We start from the raw sequence: 22153 nt of genomic DNA on the forward strand, positions 1-22153 counted from the left end.
ACACACGTCCAGGGCCTCTTCCACCACCTCCCCAACAAAGACCTTGGCTATTCCAGCCATGGCAATGGCCGCGTTCTCAGACACCGAACTGCCAGTGATAGCCCGCATCAGACCCGCAATGCGTGCTCTTGGGAAAGCTGACCGGCGACACACTTCGTAGCGGGACAGCTGCTCCTCAGACATGGCAGACAGCAGGGTTGTCATCCTCTGAGCCTCCTCTGCATCCACGGTGGGCTTCCTCTCCTTCTTGCCTTTCGTATGTGTTTTCCGTCTTTTGGCTGCGGGAGGAGCTGAGGCTGAGGCCTCATTGTCACCTTCTGTGAGGTCCATGACATCCTCACTCCTGAGCTCACCTTCCTGATCCCTGGGTTCTTCCAAGTTCCCATCTAGGTCCTCAGGGATTCCATCCTTCTTGCTGCCCTTCAGACCTCGGGGCATGGCGAGCATCTCAGCAGACACACCTGTTTGCCTGCCGGTCTCCACGGGTGAGATTCAAGTCCGCTCCGTGACAGCAGCTGTACAGGCAGAAGTTCCGGCTGGGGTGGTTTGATTATGGATCTGCGAGGAGAACCTTTCAAAGATCTTAGCTGCTGTGTCTCTGCCGAGCCAGTTTCGCCGTAACCGGACACAGCTCCCGGCCTCCCCTTCCCACACACAAACACACACACACTGAATTCTCTCACTTCCACAATGGGAAGAAACTTGTGGAAGGAGAGTATGTCAGTTTTAGGTCAATGCAGAACGAATTCTCACCAATTTTGGATGTTTAAAACAAACACCAGCTCACCGGTCAGAAGTTCTGCTAGGCCAAGTGACTGCCTCCCGCTCAGAGTCACACGAGGGACCTCCAGGATGGGTCTGGCTGTGTGGTCGTTGCCTCCACCTGAGAAGGGTCTGGCTTCGATCTGATTCGAGCTGGTGGCAGAATTCAACAATGCCTTAGGGTTGTGAGCCCCAGGCCCACTTGTTTGTTCTGCCTGCTGCCGTGAGGATGCTCTCGGCTCCTGCCAGGTCCGGGCTGTGAGGCTCCCTGGGTGTGCACAGCCAGTGCTGGGGAATCTCCCACAGGGGAGCGTAATCACAGGGGGGTTCAGTCCTCCCTTGTGAAGGGCTCAGATGATTGGATTAGACCCAGCCCTTAGCAGCCGTTGGTTCAGGATATCCCTAATCTAATCAGGAAGTTGGGCGGGCACATCAATTCCTGCTTCCGCCCACACCCAAGGGAGGGGCAGACACGGGGCGAGTGTCTGAGGGGCGGGAAAATGCAGGGGGCATTTCAGAATTCAGTCTTCTTCACAGAATCGAATGATTCCTCACAACAATAAAGAAACAAGAAACTATTTACAGTAAAAATGAGACATTTTACGAAGTTGCGCATGAGAAAATTTAAATGTCTCAGAAAAAAATTTAAATATCTGAGAAAAAAATCCCTATCTCATAGGGAAACAAGTGATTTATCAGGCCCTCTGAAAATAAACTGGGCTGGGTGAGGGGAATATTAAAATATGATTTCAATTTTATTTTATTTTATGTATTTATTTATTTATTTTTGAGACAGAGTCTCGCTGTGTCCCCCAGGCTGGATTACAGTGGCCTGATCTCAGCTCACTGCAGCCTCTGCCTCCTGGCCGAAACAATTCTCCTGCTTCATCCTCCATAGTAGCTAGGACTAAATTTGCGCACCACCAAGCCGGGCTAGTTTTTGTATTTTTTCAAGTAGAGTTGAGGTTTCACCATTCCGGCCAGTCTGATCTTGAACTGCTGACTTCACGTGATCTGCCCCAGCTTGATTTCTCAAAGTGCAGGGATTACAGGCATGAGCCACTGCGCCCAGACTTCAATTTTATATATTACTTGTGTATGTATACATAGGTCACAGAGAAGCACCAAAGAGACATACAATTATGTCATGCACAAAGATATACATCACATTTAGGGAAAATTATGTTGATAAATGGCATAAAAACTACTTCAGAAGATAAAGCAGACACTCAAATATCTGACTTTTAAAGAGCCTTTGTTTATTCAGAAATAGTTGGTAGAAGATATGAAATTACTGGCCAGGCACGGTGGCTCATGCCTGTAATCTCAGCATTTTGGGAGGCGGAGTTGGGTGGATCTCCTGAGGTCTGGAGTTCATGACCAGCCTGGACAACATGGTGAAACCCATCTTTACCAAGAAAACATATTTACATCGGAACCTTTGTAAGTCACATAGGGCCTTTCGTTTCCAATATTTACTGGTACTGAAGTCATGATAGGTAGGTTATAAGCAGAAACAAATGGCAACTCAAAGAGGGAGAACCATCCAAAACTTGAAAATTAACCCCTGAAATAAAACAAACACAGATACATAAACTTCTCATAAAAATTAATTACCATATACAGTTATCTCTCACTGTACTCTAAAACTACACTGAATTTATCTAAGCTTTATATACTCCTCATTTTTCTCTTAAACTCTAGTAGGTCTCTATCTAGAGAGATAAACACCCTAGAGAGAGATCTAAATTAATGACTTTTTAAATGAAAAGATTAGAAGGCCACATGCCCCCAAACTATGCAAGATAATTGAGGCACAAAGAACAAAATTTAATGTTGATTTATGTTTAGTTTATCTAAGGAAAAGAATTAAATTAACTAATGTTTATATACAAAATGACTATAGCCCATAAATAAAGCTTATAAATAACCAGATACATATGTGGGCTATTCAAAAATGTTTTCCTGGCCGGGCATGGTGGCTCATGCCTGTAATCCCAGCACTTTGGGAGGTTGAGGCAGGCAGATCACTTGAGCCCAGGAGTCCGAGATCAGCCTGGACAACAGAGCAGAACCTCTTCTCTATAAAAAATACATAAATTAGCCAGGCACGGTGTGCATGCCAGTGGTGCCAGCTACTTGGGAGGCTGAGGTGGGAGGATCCCTTGAGCCCAGGAGGCATAGGTTGCCGTGAGCAGAGATCTTGCTACTGCACTCCAGCCTAGGTGATAGAGCAAGAACCTATCACATTTTTTTTGAAAAAAAGCTCTTACTGATAAGATGCAAGTGGAAAAAAATAAGAAGAGCCTCCTAGATTAACTCTTCCAAAACATAAACCTCACAGATGATAGTAACTTCAGCCATCCACTCTCTTCTGATTGCATTAGATAGACTTCCACAGAAACCTATGGGCCAGATCCAGGTCACATTTTATAATGCTCCAGAGAAAATTTACAGACACTTTGTACCCTACAACACACTTAGCTGCTTTCTAAGCATCAATGTTAGGAACATATTTGAATTGCTTTTAAAAGGATAAAAGCATTTAAAGTTTTTCCCATGAAAATACTTATCATTCTTTATGCCATTACTATAATTCTTGCTCTGAAATCCCTTCTAATTTTCTTCAGCATTTCTTCCATTTCTGTCTATGCCCAATTAAAATTTTTTAATGATGTCAGAACCACCATTATTATTTTGCAGAATGTATACAAAGGCATTCATAACAAGCAGAGCCTTTCCGGATGCACCCATAAAGGTGCAGGCAGAGGAAAGTGGTAAAACTGTTACACCCCAAAACCATTATGTGGCTCTAATTGTTAACTTAAAAATAAGAAACATACTAATTAGATGGCTGTTTTCTTGATCCCTGACATCCCCTTTGTAGGCAACAGACTCAAAAAGCTATTTTTCAACAAATATTTATTGAACACTTTTGTACATGCTCTGAATCCTGGAGGAAATGCTGTATTTGTGAAGTTGAATTCTTCCACTCTAGAAATTTAAAAATCTGATATCTTCAAGTATTACTCTGAATTTTTGTTTACATTAGCCAGGCTGGGAATTTCTTAATGGTTTTGGTCTGTCAGAAAACCAAGCAATGTGTTAGAGGCTCTAAGTCTATCCAGTATAGTTCCAGGATGGTTTCTTGTATTGTTACTTCTTTAATTATTACACAAATACTGAATGTGGATACATAATTGACAGTGCCTTACATATTCAGATACCATGAGTTTTTCATTTTATTATCATCAAATTTCTTATTGAGTAGAAAATGCTTTTGGACAACAAAAGAAATAATCCTCTTAGTAAACAAACCACCTATGGCATGGGACAAACCATCTGCAAACTATGCATCTGACAAAGGACTAACAGATCCAGAATCTACAAGCAATTCTAACAAATAAACAAGAAAAAACAAATATAATCCCACTATAAAGTGGGCAAGTGATGTGCATAGAAATTTCTCAGAAGAAGATACAACAATTCCAAAAAAAAAAAAAAAAAAAAAAAACAGAGGAAAAGATGCCCTGCATCACTAATCATCAGAGAAATGCAAAGTAAAACCACAGCGCGGTATCACCTTACCCCACCAGAATGACCCTTATTCAATAGTCAAAAACGATAGATGCTGGGGTGGATGTGGTGAGAGGGAATGCTTAGGCACTGCTGTGGGAATGCAAATTAGTGTAATCTCTGTGGGAAACAGCATGAAGATATCTCAAAGTACATCCCCCATTTGATCCAGTAATCCAAGTAGTGGGTAGACACACAAAAGAAAAAAACTCACTGTACCTAACAGACCAGCACACATACATTTATCCTAGCACAATTCACAATTGCAAAGATATAAAATAAACCTAAGTGCCCACCAGCTGATGAGTGAGTAAAGCTAAATGGGGTTCATATATGCCATGGACTACTACTCAGCCATAAGCAATGAAATCATGTCTTTTACAGCAACTTGGATGAAACTACAGGCCATTATTCTCAGTGGAGTCATTCAGGAATCTACAGCCAAATGGTGCACATTCTCACTTAGAAGTGGGAGCTAAGCTGTCGGTAGGAAAGGCATACAGAGTGGTAACACAGACATTAGAGACTCAGAAGTGGCAGGGTGACGGGGGGATGAAAAACTGCCTACTGGGTGCAGTGTAGGTGTAGTAGTCACATGATCAGCACACTAAAATTCTTGACTTCAACACCATACAATTCACATATGGAACAAAAACCACTTATGAGTGGTTTTTACAAGCTAATGAGACATAATTTTTTTAAAAAAACTACACAACTAGGAAATAATAATACTAAGCTCTAATTTAAAAAATGCTAACAGGAATGTATTTTGTAATATTGATATCATGAAATTTATCATTCTGTGCATGAAATCTGCATTGAATTGAACAATAATTTATATTACAGGTATCACAAAAGTTCATTAAGAGTAAATTGAAATAGACTTCACCACCGTACAATTCATCTCTGGTGCCCAAAACAATTTGGTACTGCTAAAGCTATTCAAATAATGAAATGTTTTCAACATTCACTTAGCTAAGCTGTGACCTAGGTTCAGCAATTCAGAGAGGTCGGGGCTGACTTCTCAGGACCTCATGGTGTTTTCATCCTGGGCAACAACAGGATAGCTCTGTTCAGGCATCAAATCCACATTCAAAGTGGGAAAGAAGCCAAAGGGGGCATCAGTGACAGTCACATGTCACTGTTTTCTCACAACAGCTTTGCCTTCCCCAGGAGGCTACCAGCAGATTTGCAGGAGCATCACCTTTGAAGAGAAAAATGCCCCAGGAGAATCCCTCATAGAGGAGTGGCCATTTCAGGTTTCCATATTCCCCTTCCCAGTTCACTTCATCCTCATGGGATCTGATGAAGACCTCATGATCTCAAGCCTTAGTGTTTTTCCACAGACATGTAGGTTGTCTAACGTGCAGCGTGTTTTTGTTTTTCTTTTGAGATGGAGTCTCACTTTGTCACCCAGGCTGGAGTGCAGTGGCGTGATCTGGGCTCACTGCAACTTCCGCCCCCCAGGTTCAAGCAATTCTCCTGCCTCAACCTCCGAGTAGCTGTGATTACAGGTGCAGCCACCACACCTGGTCAATTTTTGTATTTTTAGTAGAGACGGGGTTTCACCGAGTTAAGCCAGGATGGTCTCAATCTGTTGACCTCATGATCCATCCACCTCGGCCTCCCAAAGTGCTGGGACTGCAGGCGTGAGCCACCATGCCTGGCCTAACATGCAACTTTAAGTAACTATTTCCTTGATGTAAATAAAATGTAAACTTTCAGAATCCAGTCAGCACCCAAAACGTTAAGTGACAGATCTCATTTACCATCCCTCCCAAAATGCACAATCCAGAGGTCTGTACCTCTCTTGGGTGAGGAAGAATGCAGGGACTTAATGGGCTTTCACAGCCCTGATTAGGTTAAGCATCTACTGCAGCACAGAACGCAGTGGAAGGTAGCTGGGTGGGTCTAATCCAATCATCCAAGCCTCCTATAAATGACTGAATTTGGCTGAGATCACAGAGATCTCCAGCTAGAGCAAGACTGCCTGGGAGAAAGATTCCCCACTGTTGTGTGTAGACCTGGGAATCCCAAGGCTACTCAAGGAGACTGAATACAGGGACCTCAGACCCACTGATCAGTGAGCTGGTAAGTATGGGGCTGGGTTGGAAGGGGCTAAGTGTATGGGAGCATCTTCTGCATAGATCCCAACACACAGACTCTCTGAATCCTGCCCACAGCCTCACCACCATTGCTGTCTGGTACCAGCACTGCTTCCAGTTCACCAGGCTCAGCCCAGTGACAAGGGAAAGGCCACAGCCCTACACCATGGCTCGCATTAAGCAGACTGACCTCAAAGCCACCACCTGGCAGGCCCCCAGGAAGCCGTTGGCCACCAAAGCTGCTGGCAAGAGGGTCCTGGCTACAGGAGGGATCAAGAAGCCTCACCGCCACAGGCTTGGCACCCTGGCACTGCACAAAATCATGAAGTACCATAAGTCCACGCAGCTGCTTCTGCACAAGCTGACCTTCCAATTCCTAATGTGTGAGATCACCCAGGCCATCAACCCAGACCTGCGCTTCCAATGTGCAGCCACTGGCGACTTCAGGAGAACAGCGAGGCCTACCTGGTCCCCCTATTTAAAGACAACAACCCATGTGTTATCCATCCCTGGCATGTCACAATTATGCCCAGAGACATGCAGCTGTCCCGCCACCTCCGCGGAGAGGGTGCTGAGGAGCCCACGCTCCTGGGAAACGCTGCGCTCTAGACGGCTTTGTTTCCGTTTGGTTGTGTTTTTCAATTTCTCTGTGTTAATCATAGTTCTGATATTAGCAGTTCACTTTTGCTTTTATGTCCTTCACGGGGTCCAAAAGCAGCCCTGCACATGATTAGGAGTAACAACACAGGCAGATATAACGGGTATGCCTGTTTCTGTTTTCTTTTGTTTGTAAACTTTCCATCTACCTTGAGAGTCTAATGCATTCATGTCAACCGGAAATTTCTCACTGAACGCCTTTCAACAGTTCAAATCAAGAAAAATTGTGAAAAAATTTGTTCATTAATCTTATTGAAAACCAAATAAATTTCTTATTGGTGGCAAATAGATAATGTCTCCTCCATCAAACAGCAGATGCGATCCACACTTTGACTTTTCCTATATGCAGCTCCGTGATCTCAATGTTCCCCGTCTCCTGGGCTGTTCCTGTGTGTGTATTTGCTATGAACATACATTACACCCTACTTTCTAAAGTGTGAATAGAGTCTCTATACACAAGTCATTTCACATTATGGGAGGCAAAAACCAGTGTGGGTCTGTTTGTGGGTGGGAAAGGGAGAGAGGCACCCGTTAGAAGTCCGATGCAGTCCATCAGCAGCAGCTGAGCGTCCTAGAATGTGGTCACAGCCGTGGCTATGGCTGGAATGATACAGGTCTGGTTAGCGAAGTGGTAGGAGAGGCCCTGCTTATGTTTGAGATGTGGGGAGACATGCCCCACTGCAGCCCAAGCATTGGAGGGAGACCTTTCTCAGGGGACAGCCCAGTGGCCACTTCCCAAACACCTACTACAAAGCAAAGTCATCTTCCTCTGGGCTGCAGCCTAGAAAGAAAGGCCTGATCTTAGAGGAGAAAGTACTGGTTCCAGTCTTTCTACGACAGAGCCCTCTGTAGGCTGGAGCTTCAGTATCTCAGCCCATCCTGGACTTATCCATGACTTAACATCTTTCTTACATCTTACATTAGTCTCACCCAGATGAAGGCAGAAGCCTGATTAATAATGTCATCCAATCATATTTGTATCTCAGATGGGGCACAATGGCTTATTTCTATGATCAGAGAGCATTTTGGGAGACCGGGGTTGGTGGATCACTTGAACTCAGGAGTTCCAGACCAGCCTGGGCAACATGACAAAACTTCCCCTCCACAATTAAAATGAAAAAAAAAAAAAAAAAAAAAAAAAAAAAAAAGCTAGATGTGGTGGTTGGTGCCTGCTGTTTCAGCTACTCCAGAGGCTGAGGTAGGAGGATCTCTTGAGCTCCAGAGGTGGAGATTACAGTGAGCTGTGATGGAACCACTGCCCTCCTACCTGGCTGACAGAGTGAGACCCTGGCTCAAGAAAATAACAATCATTATCACCATGTTTGGGTCTCTGAGGTCCATGTATGAGCAGGCATTGTTCTAGGGCTTCCTAGTTGGAAGAACAAAGGTACATGGGCCTTGGGCATCCTTTGGAAGGGGAGCTGCTTTCAGAGAGAAGAAAGAAACCCTTTTAAGGGACTATGGTGGATTCATACCGAATCCTGAAGTGGATATAACTCACGATTTTTGCTCATATGTGATTTTAAGGAGACACAACAAAGTCTTCCCTTACAATACTCTAATCTGAAGGTGCTGGGCTTTCTAAGAGTGCTGGAGTAGCTGCCCTTGGAAACATTTAGTACTTTTCCATAACTTTTCCTGGGGAATCAAGCACCTCTTTCCCAGCTTGTAAAAATAAAAATGAAATTAAAAAAGTATTCTTCTCTAAAATGACTCTTTTCACTTTCCTACCTAGACTGTTTCATGTCGGGGAGTGATGTTTGATGATGTCAGAATGGTAACACACTCTGGGAGCCACATGGAAAACTAAGAGAAGCACAGACCCCAGATACCCCGTCTCATCTGGGCACTCCTTTCCACGCCTTCACCTCCAAGGAATTGCTCCAGTGTAAACTAGGTTTATGGCTGAAATAACATGTTTATTTCTGTTTAGTGCTTCTCTAAAACAGAAATACATATGATGACAATACATATTCATGGTAGATAATGTTCAATTGTTACTTGATTTTCCAAATTATACCATAAGAACACAAAAATTAGAAATAAAATTCCTTCTCAGTGTAGGATTTGACCATTAAATATTTTGTGTAATTGAACATTGTTTGTAATTATACTGACATGTAACTGATCCAATACCCTGAATATAAGATAAACGGTAACAAATGTATAACCTACTAGAAGAAAACAGGGGATGTCCTCATTGACAATGGTTAACCCAATGATTTTTGGAATATGTCCCAAAAGCAGAGACAGCAAGAGGGAAAATACATAAATGGATTGCATCCAAATGAAAAAAACAAAAAATCTGCAGAGCTGACAAAACAATCAACACCATGAATACACAGAATCATAAAGAAAGAAAATATTTGCAAACCCCACATCCAATAAGGAATTAACTATTTACTTTCCAAAATATACTAGGAACTCCAAGGACTCGAAACCAAGAAACAATACAATTTAAAAACTGGGCAAAGGAACTCAATAATAGACACTTCTGAAGAGAAGCCATGAAAGTGGCCACCGGGTATATATCCATATATACCTGCTGTTACTAGTATATATATATATACTCAACATCGCTAATCTCCAGAGAAATGGAAATAAAAACTGAAAGAAGATAACACCTTATGTTCATTAGAATGGCTATGATCAAAACATCAAAGGACAACACTTGTTGATGAGGATGTGGAGGAAAGGGAGCCCTTGCATTCTTCCTGGGAATGTAAATTAGGGCAGCCATTATAGAAAACAGTATGGACCTTCCTCCACAAACTAAATAAATACAGCTACCATATGATCCAGCAAGCCCACACTGGGAGGTGTACATCAAAAGGAAATCAGTCTATTGAAGAGATATCTGCACTCCCACATTGATTGCAGCACTACTTACAAGACCTAAGATAGGGAATCCACCTAAATGTCCAAAAGCAGATAACAGGAGGAGGAAAATCTGACATATATACACAAGGGAATACTATACCGCCTTAAAGAAGAAGGAAATCTTGTCATTTGTGACACATGGGTACACCTGGAGAACATCATGCTAAGTGAAATAAGTCAGGCATAGGTAGGAACACAAATACCACATAATCTCAATGCTATGTAGAACATCACAAAGGTAGTCTGATGGATGTAAAAGAGAAGAAAGGTGGTTGTTTGGGGCTGTGGTGGCAGGGGGTGGGGAATTTGAGAAGACATTGGTCAAAATACACAACATTTCAGTTACATAGGGGGAATAAGTTCAAGGATTATTGTATAACATGATGACTATAGTTAACAACAGATCGTATTTTTGAAAAATGCTATTAACATGGATGTGCAGTGTTCTCACCACAGTAATATATATGTGAGGTAATGAATGTCAATTACCTAGATTTAGACATTAGACAATGTGTACATACTTTAAAACAGCATTTTGCACATAAGAAATATATACAACGAGATGTGTCCACACTTTAAATATGAATACACAAGTCAATAGTTGAGTGGTTGCAAGGGACCGAGAGTGAAGCAGAAGTGCAGAGACTGGACAGAGTACAATTGCATGGAAGTGAAACTAGTCCACAGAATACAATAATGGTGGATACATGTAATTATGCCTTTGCTTGAATCCATGGAACATACAACACCCAAGTGAATCCTAAGGAGAGCGATGGAGTTGGAGTCACAGTGATGTGTCCATGTAGGTTGAAAGGTTGTAGACAACGTACCACTCTGGGGCAGAAAGTTCATAGTGAAGGGGGCTATGCATATGTGTGGTGAGAGGATGTTGGGGACCTATGTTCCTTCTACCCAATTTTGGGATGAACCTAAAGGTTTTTTACAAAATGATCTCTATTTTTAAAAGAGAAATGTGAACTTATTTTGTGAGTATTGATTATCCTGGAAATTCCTGTTCTGTGTGTGGTATATGCATTGCATGCATGGGCATTAAATTTATACTATAAGTTGTCAGAGAAGCCTGTGCACCGTGTATTGAAATAAGGGCCTTTGGTTGGTGTGTTGTTTATTTGTTTGTTTGTTTTCTTTACTCTGCTTTCCTTTTACTCATGAAGCCAATAGTATGAAGGTAGCTGCTGAGTCCTCGGTTCAGCAACTCAGTGAACTCAGGGCTGGCTTCACGGGGCTTCATGGCATTTCCAAAGCAGGCAATGGAAAGAAGGCTCACCCCCTCCATCAAGGTAAAAAACACCCGGGGGGGCTTCAGTGACAGGCACATATGACCATTAGATCAAAAACCTCAGCTTCCCCCGAAGGCTACACGCAGATTTCCATGAATGTCACTTTGGGAGAGAAAAATGCTCCCAGAGCATCCCTGGTAGAGGAGTGACCATTTCGGTTTGCATCTTCTCCTGCTGGTAAGTCTGGGGTGGGTTGGAAGGGGCTCAGTGTGTGGGAGCATCTTGTACATGGATTTCAACTCACGGGCTCTCTGAATCCTGTCCACAGCCACACTGCCCTTGCTCTCTGACTCCAGCGCCGCCTGCAGTGGGCCAGGCTCAGCCCAAGGAGAGGGGAGAGGCCACTGCCCGCCCCCATGGGGCCCATCAAACAGACCGCTGGCAGCGCCACCAACTGGCAGGCTCCCAGGAAGCCCCGGACCACAAAAGCCGTCGGCAAAAGGGCGCCCTCTACAGGAGGGATCAAGAAGTCTCACAGCGGCAGACCTGGCCCCATGGCGCTGCGTGAAATCAGAAAGTACCAGGAGTCCACTCAGCTGCTCCAGCACAAGCTAACCTTCCAGCGCCTGGTGCGCGAGATCCCCCGGGCCATCAGCCAGGACCTGGGCTTCCAACGCGAGGCTGTTGGTGCTTTCAGGGAACCAATGAGGCCTACCTGGTGCGCCTATTTGAAGACACCAACCTGTGTGTCATCCATGCCAGGAGCGTCCCAATTATGCCAAGAGACGTGCAGCTGGCCCACAGCCTCCGTGGAGAGGATGCTGAAGAGCCCTCCTGGGAAATCTTGCATTGTAAATGGTTTCCTTTGCGTTCTGTTTTGTTTTTCCTCTTCTCTCTGTTAATGATAGATGTGATGTTAGAAGTTGGGTTCAGTATCGGTATCATTTCCCGCACGGGGTCTAAAAGTAGCTACGCATATGATTGAGAGCAAAAACCGAGGAAGAAATCACAGTTAGTGACTGTTTTTCTATTTTCTTTTAATTTTAAATTTTCGATCTACATTGAGGAGTTAATGCATTCATGTCAAGTGGAAATGTCTGAGTGAACATGTGTCACTAGTTCAAATCAAGAACAATTGTGAAAAAACTGGTTCCTTAATTTTATTGAACAATTGTGAAAAAACTGGTTCCTTAATTTTATTCAAAACCTAATCAACGTATTGGTGTCAAACCGATAATGTCTCCTGTGATTGATCAAACAGTAGATGAGATCCACACTTTGGCTTTCTCCATATGCAGTTCCATGTTTGCAATGTTCCCTGTCGCCTGGGCTGTTCCTCCTAGTTTGCTATGAACATACATTGATCTGTACTTTCTACAATATGAATAGACTCTGTATGAATAGACTCTGTATCCACAAGTCACTTCACATTAGGGTTGGCAGAATAACCAGTGTGGTTGTGTTTGTGGTGGGAAAGGGATAGAGGCACCCTGTAGAAGTCTGATGCATTCCGTCAGGTGCAGGTCAGTGTCCTAGAACCAGGTTACTGCCATGGACATGGCTGTAATGACACAGATCTTTGTCGGGGAGGTGGTAGGAGAAGCTCCGGACATGTGTGAGATGTGGGAAAATGCCCCTGTTACACCCCAGGCACTGGAAAAAGGCCTTACATACAGGACAGCCCAGGTGCCGCTTCCCCAACATCCAGTACAAAAATAAACTAAAAAAATCATCTTCCTCTGGGAAGATATTGGTCTCACCCAGATGAAGGCAGCAGCCGGTTTCATAATCCCTTTCAATCATATTTATATCTCAGACCAGGCACAATGGCTCATCTCTGTAAAACCAGCACTTTGGGTGGCCAAGGGCAGCAGATCAGTTGAGCTCAGGAGTTCCTGTCTAGGCCAGGAATCTTGGCAAAACCTCCCTTCAAAAAAAAAAATTAGTTGGGTGTGGTTGCTGGTGCCTGTGCTTTCACCTACTTGGAGGCTGAGGTAGAAGGACTGATTGAGCTCTGGAGGTGGAAGTTAAAGGGAGCCAAATTGACATCACTGCCCTTCCACCTGGCCAACAGAGTAAGACTCTGTCTCAAAAAACTAACAATCATTGTCATTATATTTGGTTCTCTGAGGTCCATGCATGAGTGGGTGCTTTTCTGGGTCTTCCTAGTTGGAGGAAGAAAGGGGCATGGGCCTTGGGCATCCTGTGGACGGGGAGCTGTTTTCAGACAGAGAAAAAAGACATCCTTTTAAGAGACTATGGTGGATTCACACTGAATCCTGAAGTTGCTATGACTTTGGATGTTTTTGCTCCAATGTGATTTTAAAGAGATAAAACAAACAGTAAGTCTTCCCTGACAATACTCTATCCAGAAGGTCCCGGGCTTTCTAAGAGCACTGGAAGAGTTACCTTGTAAACATTTAATACTTTTCCATAACTTTTCCTGGGAAATCAACCAACTGTTTTTCAGCTTGCAAAAATAAAAATGAAATTAAAAATTAGTTTTTCCTCTAAAATGGGTTTTTTCACATTCAGACCAAGATTGTTTTATGTCATGGAGTGATCTTTCGTGATGTTAGGAGGGTAGAACACTGTAGGAGCTGCATGAAAAACTATACAGAGAAACACAAACCCCAGAGACCCTGTCTAATCTCTTCATTCATTTCCACACATTTGCCTCCAAAGAGCTGGTCCCAGTGTAACCTATATTAATGGCTGAAATAACATATTGATGTGTGTTTCATGCTTGTCTAAAACAGAAATGCATATAATAACTATATTATTATACTATGTGATGTTTTATTTTTAGTTTATTTTGCAGATTATTGTATTAAAATATAATGTCCTCTCACTGTAGGATTTGAACATTAAATATTTTGTGTAATTGAAGCCTATTTGTAATTATACTGACATGTAATTGCCAAATACCATGTATATAAGATAAACAGTAATAAATATATATCAAAAATAAAATGGAGTTCTACTTTTTGGGGCGACTCCTAAGGAAATTCCATGTCATCACTCTATCTTCACAATCATAAAAAAAAAAACTGAAAAAGCAAAGAATCAATATCTCCTTGGAAATCTCTCTGAGTGGTGATGTCAGAGGCAAATACAAAGAGAAAATAAAAAGATTTCATGGTTTTCTGTCTTCGAAGTATGCTATCAAGCTGTAGGAACCAAAATTTCATAACACTGGCATAAAAAGAGACACCTAAGCCACTGGATCAGAGCAGAGAGTCTAGAAATCAGTCCATCCATATACAGCTAAATGATAGTTTAAAAGCGTGCCAACAACCCACCACCACAAAACCACAGTTTGTTCCATCAATGGTGATAGGAAAACCTGGTAGCCACATGAAGAAAAATGAAATTGGACCCCTATATCTTACTGTACACAAGAATAAATCCAAATAAATTAAAAACTAGAAAGTATAAACCAACTAGAAGAAAACAGGGGACATCCTCATTGACTCTGGTTAAGCCAAAAACTTTTAGAATATGACCCAAAAGCACAGACAACAAAAGGGTGAATAGACAGATGGATTGCATCCAACTTAAAAAAAAATTCTGCAAAGCCAACAAGACAATAAACATCATGAAGAGACAAAATCAAAATGAGAGAAAATATTTGCAAACCCTACATCATATAAGGGATTAATTATTGTCCAAAATACTCTAGGAACTCAAATGACTCAATAGCAAGAAACAACACAATTTAAAACCGGGCAAAGGACCTAAATGACATACCTTTCTGAAAAGAAGACATACAGTGGCCAACAGGTATGTATATACATATATATGCTCAACATCACTAATCATCAGAGAAATGCAAGTTAAAACTGAAAGAAGATACCACCTCACACTCATTAGGATGTCTATGATCAAAAAGTCAAAAGACAACACTTGTTAATGAGGATGCGGAGGAAAGGGAACCCTTGCACTATTCATGGGAACGTAAATTAGGGCAGCCATTATAGAAAGCAGGATGGATGTTCCTCCAAAAACGGAAAGAATAGAGCTACCATATGATCCAGCAATCCCACACTGCCAGGTATATACCAAAAGGAAATGAAATCAGTATTGAAGAGATATCTGCACTCTCATGTTAATTCACAATAGCTAAGATATGGAATTCACCTAAATGTCCAAAACTGGATGACAGGATGGGGTAAATCTGATATACATGCACAATGGAATACTATGCAGTCTTAAAGAAAGACATCTTGTCATTTGTGACACATGGGTGCACCTGGAGAACATCATGCTACGTGAAATAAGCCAGGTGTAGGAAGACAAATACCACGTCATCTCAATGATATGTGGAATCTCACAAAGTTAATCTAATAGATGTCAAAAAGAAGACTTCTGGTTGTCAGGGGCTGGGTGGCTGTGGGTGAAGGATTGAGAAGACGTTTGTCGAAATACACAACATTTCAGTTATATAGGGAGAATAAGCTCAAGGACTATATTACAACATGGTGACTATAGTTTAACAATAGATCATATTCTTGAGAAATGCTATTAGCGTGGATGTGAAATATTCTCACCACAATAGTACATATGTCAGGTAATGGCTGTCAGTTACCTAATTTAGATATTAGACAATGTGTACATACTTTATAACAGCATTTTGTACATAAGAAATATATACAATGAGATGCATCTGTTTTAAATACAAAGAAATAAATCAATAGTTGAGTGGTTGCAAGAGACCGAGGGTCAAGGGGGAGTGCAGAGATGGGACACAGTGCATTTGTACAGAAGTAAAACTACTCCACAGAATACAATAACGGTGGATACATGTAATTACACCTTTGCTTGAGTCCATAGAACGTACAACACCCAAGTGAGTCCCTAAGGAGAGCTATGGTCTTGGAGTCAGAGTGATGTGTCCATGCAGGTTGAACGACTGTAGCCAACATACTACTCTGGAGCAGAAAGTTGATAGTGAAGGGGGCTATGCATATGTGGGGAAAGAGGATGTGGGAAATATCTGCTCCTTCTGCCTGATTTTGCTGTGAACCTAAAGGTTTTCTACAAAAGTAGCTCTCCTTTTAAAACAGGAATGTGAACTTATTTTGTGAGTATTGATTATCACGGGATTTCCTGTTCTGTGCATGGTCCGTGCATTGCATACAAGGGTATTAAATTTCTACTACAAGTATCAGAGAAGCCTGTTAATAGTGTACCAAAATAGGGGCCTTTTGTATGTGTATTGTTTGATTGTTTGTTTGTTTTTGTTTGCTTTATTTTTTCTCATGGAGCCAGAAGTATGAAGGTATCAGCTGTGACCTGGGCTCAGTGGTTCAGTGAACTCAGGGCCTTCACTGGGCCTCATGCCATTTCCAAAATGGGCAATGGAAACAAGGCTCAGCCCTGGCATCAAGGTAAAAAAAGGAGCCAGGATGCCTCAGTGACAGGCATATATGACCGTTTGATCAAAAAGTCTCAGCTTCCCCCAAAGGCTACCCCCAAATTTCCACGAATATCACTTTGGGAGAGAAAACATGTCCCCCGGAGCATCCCTAATAGAGGAGTGACCTTTTTGATTTTCCATCCATCCCTCCCGGTTTCAACTCATCCTCAGAGAACCTGAGAGACACCTCACGATGGCACCCTTGGTGTTTTGCGGCAGTCACGGAAGTCATCTAATGTGCAACTGTATTGAAATGTCTTTTTCATTGTAACTTCCATGATGATCATGAAATGTAAACTTTTGGGATCTCTTTGGCACCTAGATTCTAGCTAACTCTCACCTATGATCTCTCCCATGAGGCACAGTCCAGAGGTTCAGCCCTCCCAGGGCTGCATGCAGAACCCAGGACTTGATTGAGTTTTCACAACCCTGATGAGGTTGAGGGTCTGGCCAAGCACTGAGAGCAGTGGAAGGTAGCTGCATAGGTCTAATGCAATCATTTGAGCCCCTTATAATAGGCTGGACTTGGCTGAGACTACACAGATGTCCAGCCAGAGCCAGGCTGCCTGGGGGGAGGGAGATTCCCCACAGCTGATGTGTAGACCAAGGAAGCCCAGGACCCCCGGGAGACCGAGCAGCAGGACCTCTGACCCACATACCTGCGAGCTGGTAAGTCTGGGGCTGGCTTGGAAGGGGTTAAGTGTCTGAAGAGTCTTCTGCATGGATCTCAACTCGCAGACTCTCTGATTTTTGTCCACAGCCCCACCACCATTGCAGTCTGAAACCAGCGCTGCCTCCAGTTAACCTGGCTCAGCCCAAGGACAGGAGAGAGACCACAGCCCCAGGCCACTGCATGCACCAAGCCAACAGCCAGCAAAGCCACCACCTGGCAGGCGCCACGAAGACCCTGGCCACTAAAGCCGCCAGCAAAAGGGTGCTGCCTACAGGAGGGATCAAGAAGCCTTACCGCTACAGGCCTGGCAATGTGCGAAATCAGAAAGTACCAGAAGTCCACGCAGCTGTTACTCCTCAAGCTGCCCTTCCAGCGCCTGGTGCGCAAGATCTCCTAGGCCATCATCCTGGTCCTGCGCTTCCAGAGCGCTACCATTGGAGCCCTGCAGGAGCCCAGTGAGGCTTACCTGGTGCACCTCTTTGAAGTCACCTAGCTGTGTACCATCCATAAAAGCCCTGGTCTCTTCTCCCCTGTGTATGTATATTAGGGCTCTGCTTGGTACCCTCTTCCATAGGAAACACAAATCCATCAATTGATCATTTAAGCCTTTGTAGTTTGGGTACAATTTTTTGTGTAGTTGTACTTGTAAGCTTTGTACTTCTAAAGACTAGACCCTAGATAATATGTGCTTGGGAATAGTGGAGCTAGCTTGCTTAAACTTTATTTAGGCATATGCTAATTACTTGTGGGGGCAAAGGCAGGCAGTGAGAATGTTAAGCTTATCCCAAAATAGAAAATGATAGAAAATAGTCAAGTACAGTCACTTTATTTGTTAGGTATCTTGTCACCACTTTACCAGCACCAATCAGAGACCACATTTTTCTAGGCAGTCTCCAAATGCACATTATGAGATAGACTTTAAGAATAGTAATGAAGCTCCAGGAAAAACTTCATTGTCATTAACATGTAATACAATCAGCCATGAAAGCTGTCAAAGATTTCTCCTGGAAAGATACCATTTTCTACAGATTTCTTTCTTGAGAGCTGTGGCTATATGGTATTATATATTGAGAAGATTTCGTATGTGATTATTAAAAAGTCAGGAAACAACAGATGCTGGCAAGGCCGTGGAGACATAGAAACACTTTTACAATGTCTGTGAGAGTGTCAATTAGTTCAACCATTGTGGAAGACAGTGTGGCAATTCCTCAAGGATATAGAACCAGAAATACCACTGGACCCAGCAATCTCATTACTGGGTATATACCCAAAGGATTATAAATCATTCTACTATAAAAACACATACATATATGTTTATTGCGGCACAGTTTACAATAGCAAAGACATGGAACCAACCCAAATGCCCATCAGTGAAGGACTGGATAAAGAACATGTGGCATATATACACCATGGAATACTATAGAGCCATAAAAAAGAATGAACTCGTGTTCTTTGCAGTGACACGGGTCACACTGGAACCATCATTCTCAACAAACTAACACAGGAACAGAAAACCAAACACCACATGTTCTCACTCATAGGTGGGAGTTGATCAATGAGAACACATGGACACAGAGAGGGGAACGTCACACAGCGTGGCCTGTCAGGGGGTGGGAGGCAAGGGAAGGGAGAGCATTAGGACAAATATGCAATGCATGCGGGGCTTAAAGCCTCGATGATGGGTTGATAGGTGCAGCAAACCACTAGGGAACATGTAAAGCTTTGTTACAAACCTGCACATTCTGCACATGGATCCCAAAACTGAAAGTAAAAAAACGATTTGTAAGGACACTGAACCTTCTCAGCTAATCCAATTTTCCTCTCTGAGAGAACAAAGCTGTGTTCCTGCTCCTGAGCTGACCTCTGAGACCTTGATGGGAACTTGTTTCTGTCTTCAGCAGTTCAGCTTTACTCTGACCCCACTCAGACTATTGAGTTCTATGAGGGGCCAGAAAAATGTTGTAATGTTCTAACCTTGTGTGTGGAATCACCATCAGCACTGCTCTCTACAGATGCTTGTCTCCACCTCAGCAGACCAACCTGCTTGGGCCAGGTTCTCTTTGCCTCTACTGTTCAGAAAGTGCTAGACCTGCAACATCTGACAGAATACAGCTTCCAAGACTGCTCAGTGCCATGGAAAAGGAATGAGCTGAGAGCAATCTAAAGACTGGGAGATATTAAGTCTCTTGGATCATACTTCTTTTGGTTGCTCAAGCACTTTAATTCCTGAGAGAGCCCTTCCATCTCCATCAGTTCTTCCAAGAACCTGTACCTTCCTTGTGACTCTAAGACACACTGGTCTAACTTGTTATATGCCTTTACAAGAAAGTTGGTAAAATGAAAGGAAAGCTAAACCATGTCAGAATATGGAGGTATGAAATAATTTCCCCATACTCGGTAAAGTTGAGAAATTTGTGTAATACTCAAAGGCAGATTCTGTGTAAAGTAAGTCCTATTTTAAGAGCAAAAGCTGAGTGTATGAAGAAATAAAACTATATTTTACGGGAGTGTCTTTGGCTTCAGGAAGAAAGAGTACATGTTATTCTCCATTCAATATTACAGCTGAACTATGGGGTCTTTTCCATCCTTTTTGCTTATACTCTGTGACTCAGGGGGCACATGGCAGTAGTAAACAGACTGAAACAGCACCGTGGATATCTGTGAGCTGTATGTGCTGGGAAGGCTCACGGTGATTCCATAATAAATCTCAGGTCTTTATTCGATAATGAAAAATTACTCTTTTCCATCATAAAGGTAAAGCAGAGTATGTACAAGTAGAGTATGGAATAACTTTGTCACTCGTGATGAACCTACTTGGTCCGATACTTTAACAACTTCTCCAGTGTCTCAGTACTCAGGTTTGATTTTCTGAGTGGATCATCGGTAGAATGAATAAAATCAAGAATCCTCTAAGGCAATGTTTGGAACTAAATTTCAGTGTCTCCGGAAGCACTGGTAAAATCACCATGTGTAGCGAACGTGAAGTATCAATAGGCTCTGTCTGTGTCTTTGAAACTGCACATATGATCATTACAAATGGCGGCTTGAGGAAGGGTGGTTTTGGAATTGGTTTCTCTCTAGTCTTACATGATGCACCTATACTCTATTACATTATAATAAAGTAAAGGGTCACTTGCTGACATAAAGCACAGTAGGCAGGAATAGAAGAGTCAACTTAGAGAAAAAAATTCTTTGTGATTTTATTTTTATTTCTGCAGTTTGGAAAAGAGTTTAACTGTTTTTGTGATGACTCACAAAAATACATATGGGCATTGAAAATCAGAGAAGGACAACAATTGGGAAACATTTCTGGAGGCTTCACTTACTGAAACCCAGACATAAGCATACAAGCTAAGACACAGCTACACCAGGCTTCAGCATGAATCCATACAAATCTCCTGGAAAGGGCTTCCCTCTCTGAATGCAGCTCCCTGTCCACAGGATGCTCAAGGCCCAGGCACCTTTATTCTTCCAACTAGAAAGACAGAGAAAAATACCTGAATATGCCCTTGGAGGCCCAAACATTTAGCCAAGGCTCCTATGAAACAATCTGCTGTCTTCATCCAGGTAAGGGCAACTTCACATTTTAAGACACTGAGATGGTGGGTAAATCCAGGTGGGACTGAGATGCAGAAGCTCCAGCAAAGGCAGTCCTGTCATTGGAAGATGAATGCGGTACTTATTCCTGCACAAACAGACCCCTCCATCTGGCCTTGGGCCTAGAACATGATTTTTTTGTAGTTGCTGTTGGGGAAGAGGCCCTTGGCCTTTAACCTGCGAACAGCCTCCCTTAAATGCTTGGGCTGCAGCGGGGGCGTCTCTCCCCACATCTCACACACGTCCAGGGCCTCTTCCACCACCTCCCCAACAAAGACCTTGGCTATTCCAGCCATGGCAATGGCGGTGTTCTCAGACACCGAACTGCCAGTGATAGCCCGCATCAGAGCCGCAATGCGTGCTTTTGGGAAAGCTGACCGGCGACACACTTCGTAGCGGGACAGCTGCTCCTCAGACATGGCAGACAGCAGGGTTGTCATCCTCTGAGCCTCCTCTGCATCCACGGTGGGCTTCCTCTCCTTCTTTCCTTTGGTATCTGTTTTCAGTCTTTTGGCTGCAGGAGGAGCTGAGTCTGAGGCCTCATTGTCACCTTCTGTGAGGTCCATGACATCCTCACTCCTGAGCTCACCTTCCTGATCCCTGGGTTCTTCCAAGTTCCCATCTAGGTCCTCAGGGATTCCATCCTTCTTGCTGCCCTTCAGATCTCGGGGCATGGCGAACATCTCAGCAGACACACCTGTTTGCCTGCCAGTCTCCATGGGTGAGATTCAAGTCTGCTCCGTGACAGCAGCTGTACAGGCAGAAGTTCTGGCTGGGGTTGTTTGATTATGGATCTGCGATGAGAACCTTTCAGAGATTTTAGCTGCTGTGTTTCTGCTGAGCCATAGTTTAGCCACAACTGGACACAGCTCCCGGCCTCCCCTTCCCACACACAAACACACACACCGAATTTTCTCACTTCCACAATGTGAAGAAACTTGTGCATGGAGCGTATATTAGTTTTAGATCAATGCAGAACGAATTCTCACCAATTTTGGATATTTAAAACAAACACCAGCTCACAGGTCAGAAGTTCTACTAGGCCAAGTGACTGCCTCCTGCTCAGAGTCACAAGAGGGACTTCCAGGATGGGTCTGTTTGTGTGGTCATTGCCTTCACCTGAGAAGGGTCTGGCTTCGATCTGATTCGAGCTGGTGGCAGAATTCAACAATGCCTTAGGGTTGTGAGCCCCAGGCCCACTTGTTTGTTCTGCCTGCTGCCGTGAGGATGCTCTCAGCTCCTA

At 43.2% G+C, this 22153-nt stretch overlaps 2 protein-coding genes and 1 pseudogene across 2 annotated transcripts; 2 read left to right on the forward strand and 1 right to left on the reverse strand.

The window, feature by feature from the left end:
- Positions 1–6609: 6609 nt before the first annotated feature.
- Positions 6610–7173, forward strand: LOC129527887 (histone H3.Y-like). The gene has a single exon (XM_055366873.2). It carries the CDS (start codon positions 6610–6612, stop codon positions 7171–7173), a length of 564 nt encoding a protein of 187 aa, XP_055222848.1.
- A 5599-nt stretch (positions 7174–12772) lies between these two features.
- Positions 12773–17806, forward strand: LOC129527945 (histone H3.Y-like; annotated as a pseudogene).
- Positions 17807–21032: 3226 nt separating this feature from the next.
- Positions 21033–21629, reverse strand: LOC129527886 (TATA-box binding protein associated factor 11 like protein 2). The gene has a single exon (XM_055366872.2). It carries the CDS (start codon positions 21627–21629, stop codon positions 21033–21035), a length of 597 nt encoding a protein of 198 aa, XP_055222847.2.
- Between the last annotated feature and the right edge of the window lie 524 nt (positions 21630–22153).

The sequence above is a fragment of the Gorilla gorilla genome, chromosome 19, assembly GCF_029281585.2.
Source record: "Gorilla gorilla gorilla isolate KB3781 chromosome 19, NHGRI_mGorGor1-v2.1_pri, whole genome shotgun sequence".
NCBI lineage: Eukaryota > Metazoa > Chordata > Mammalia > Primates > Hominidae > Gorilla > Gorilla gorilla.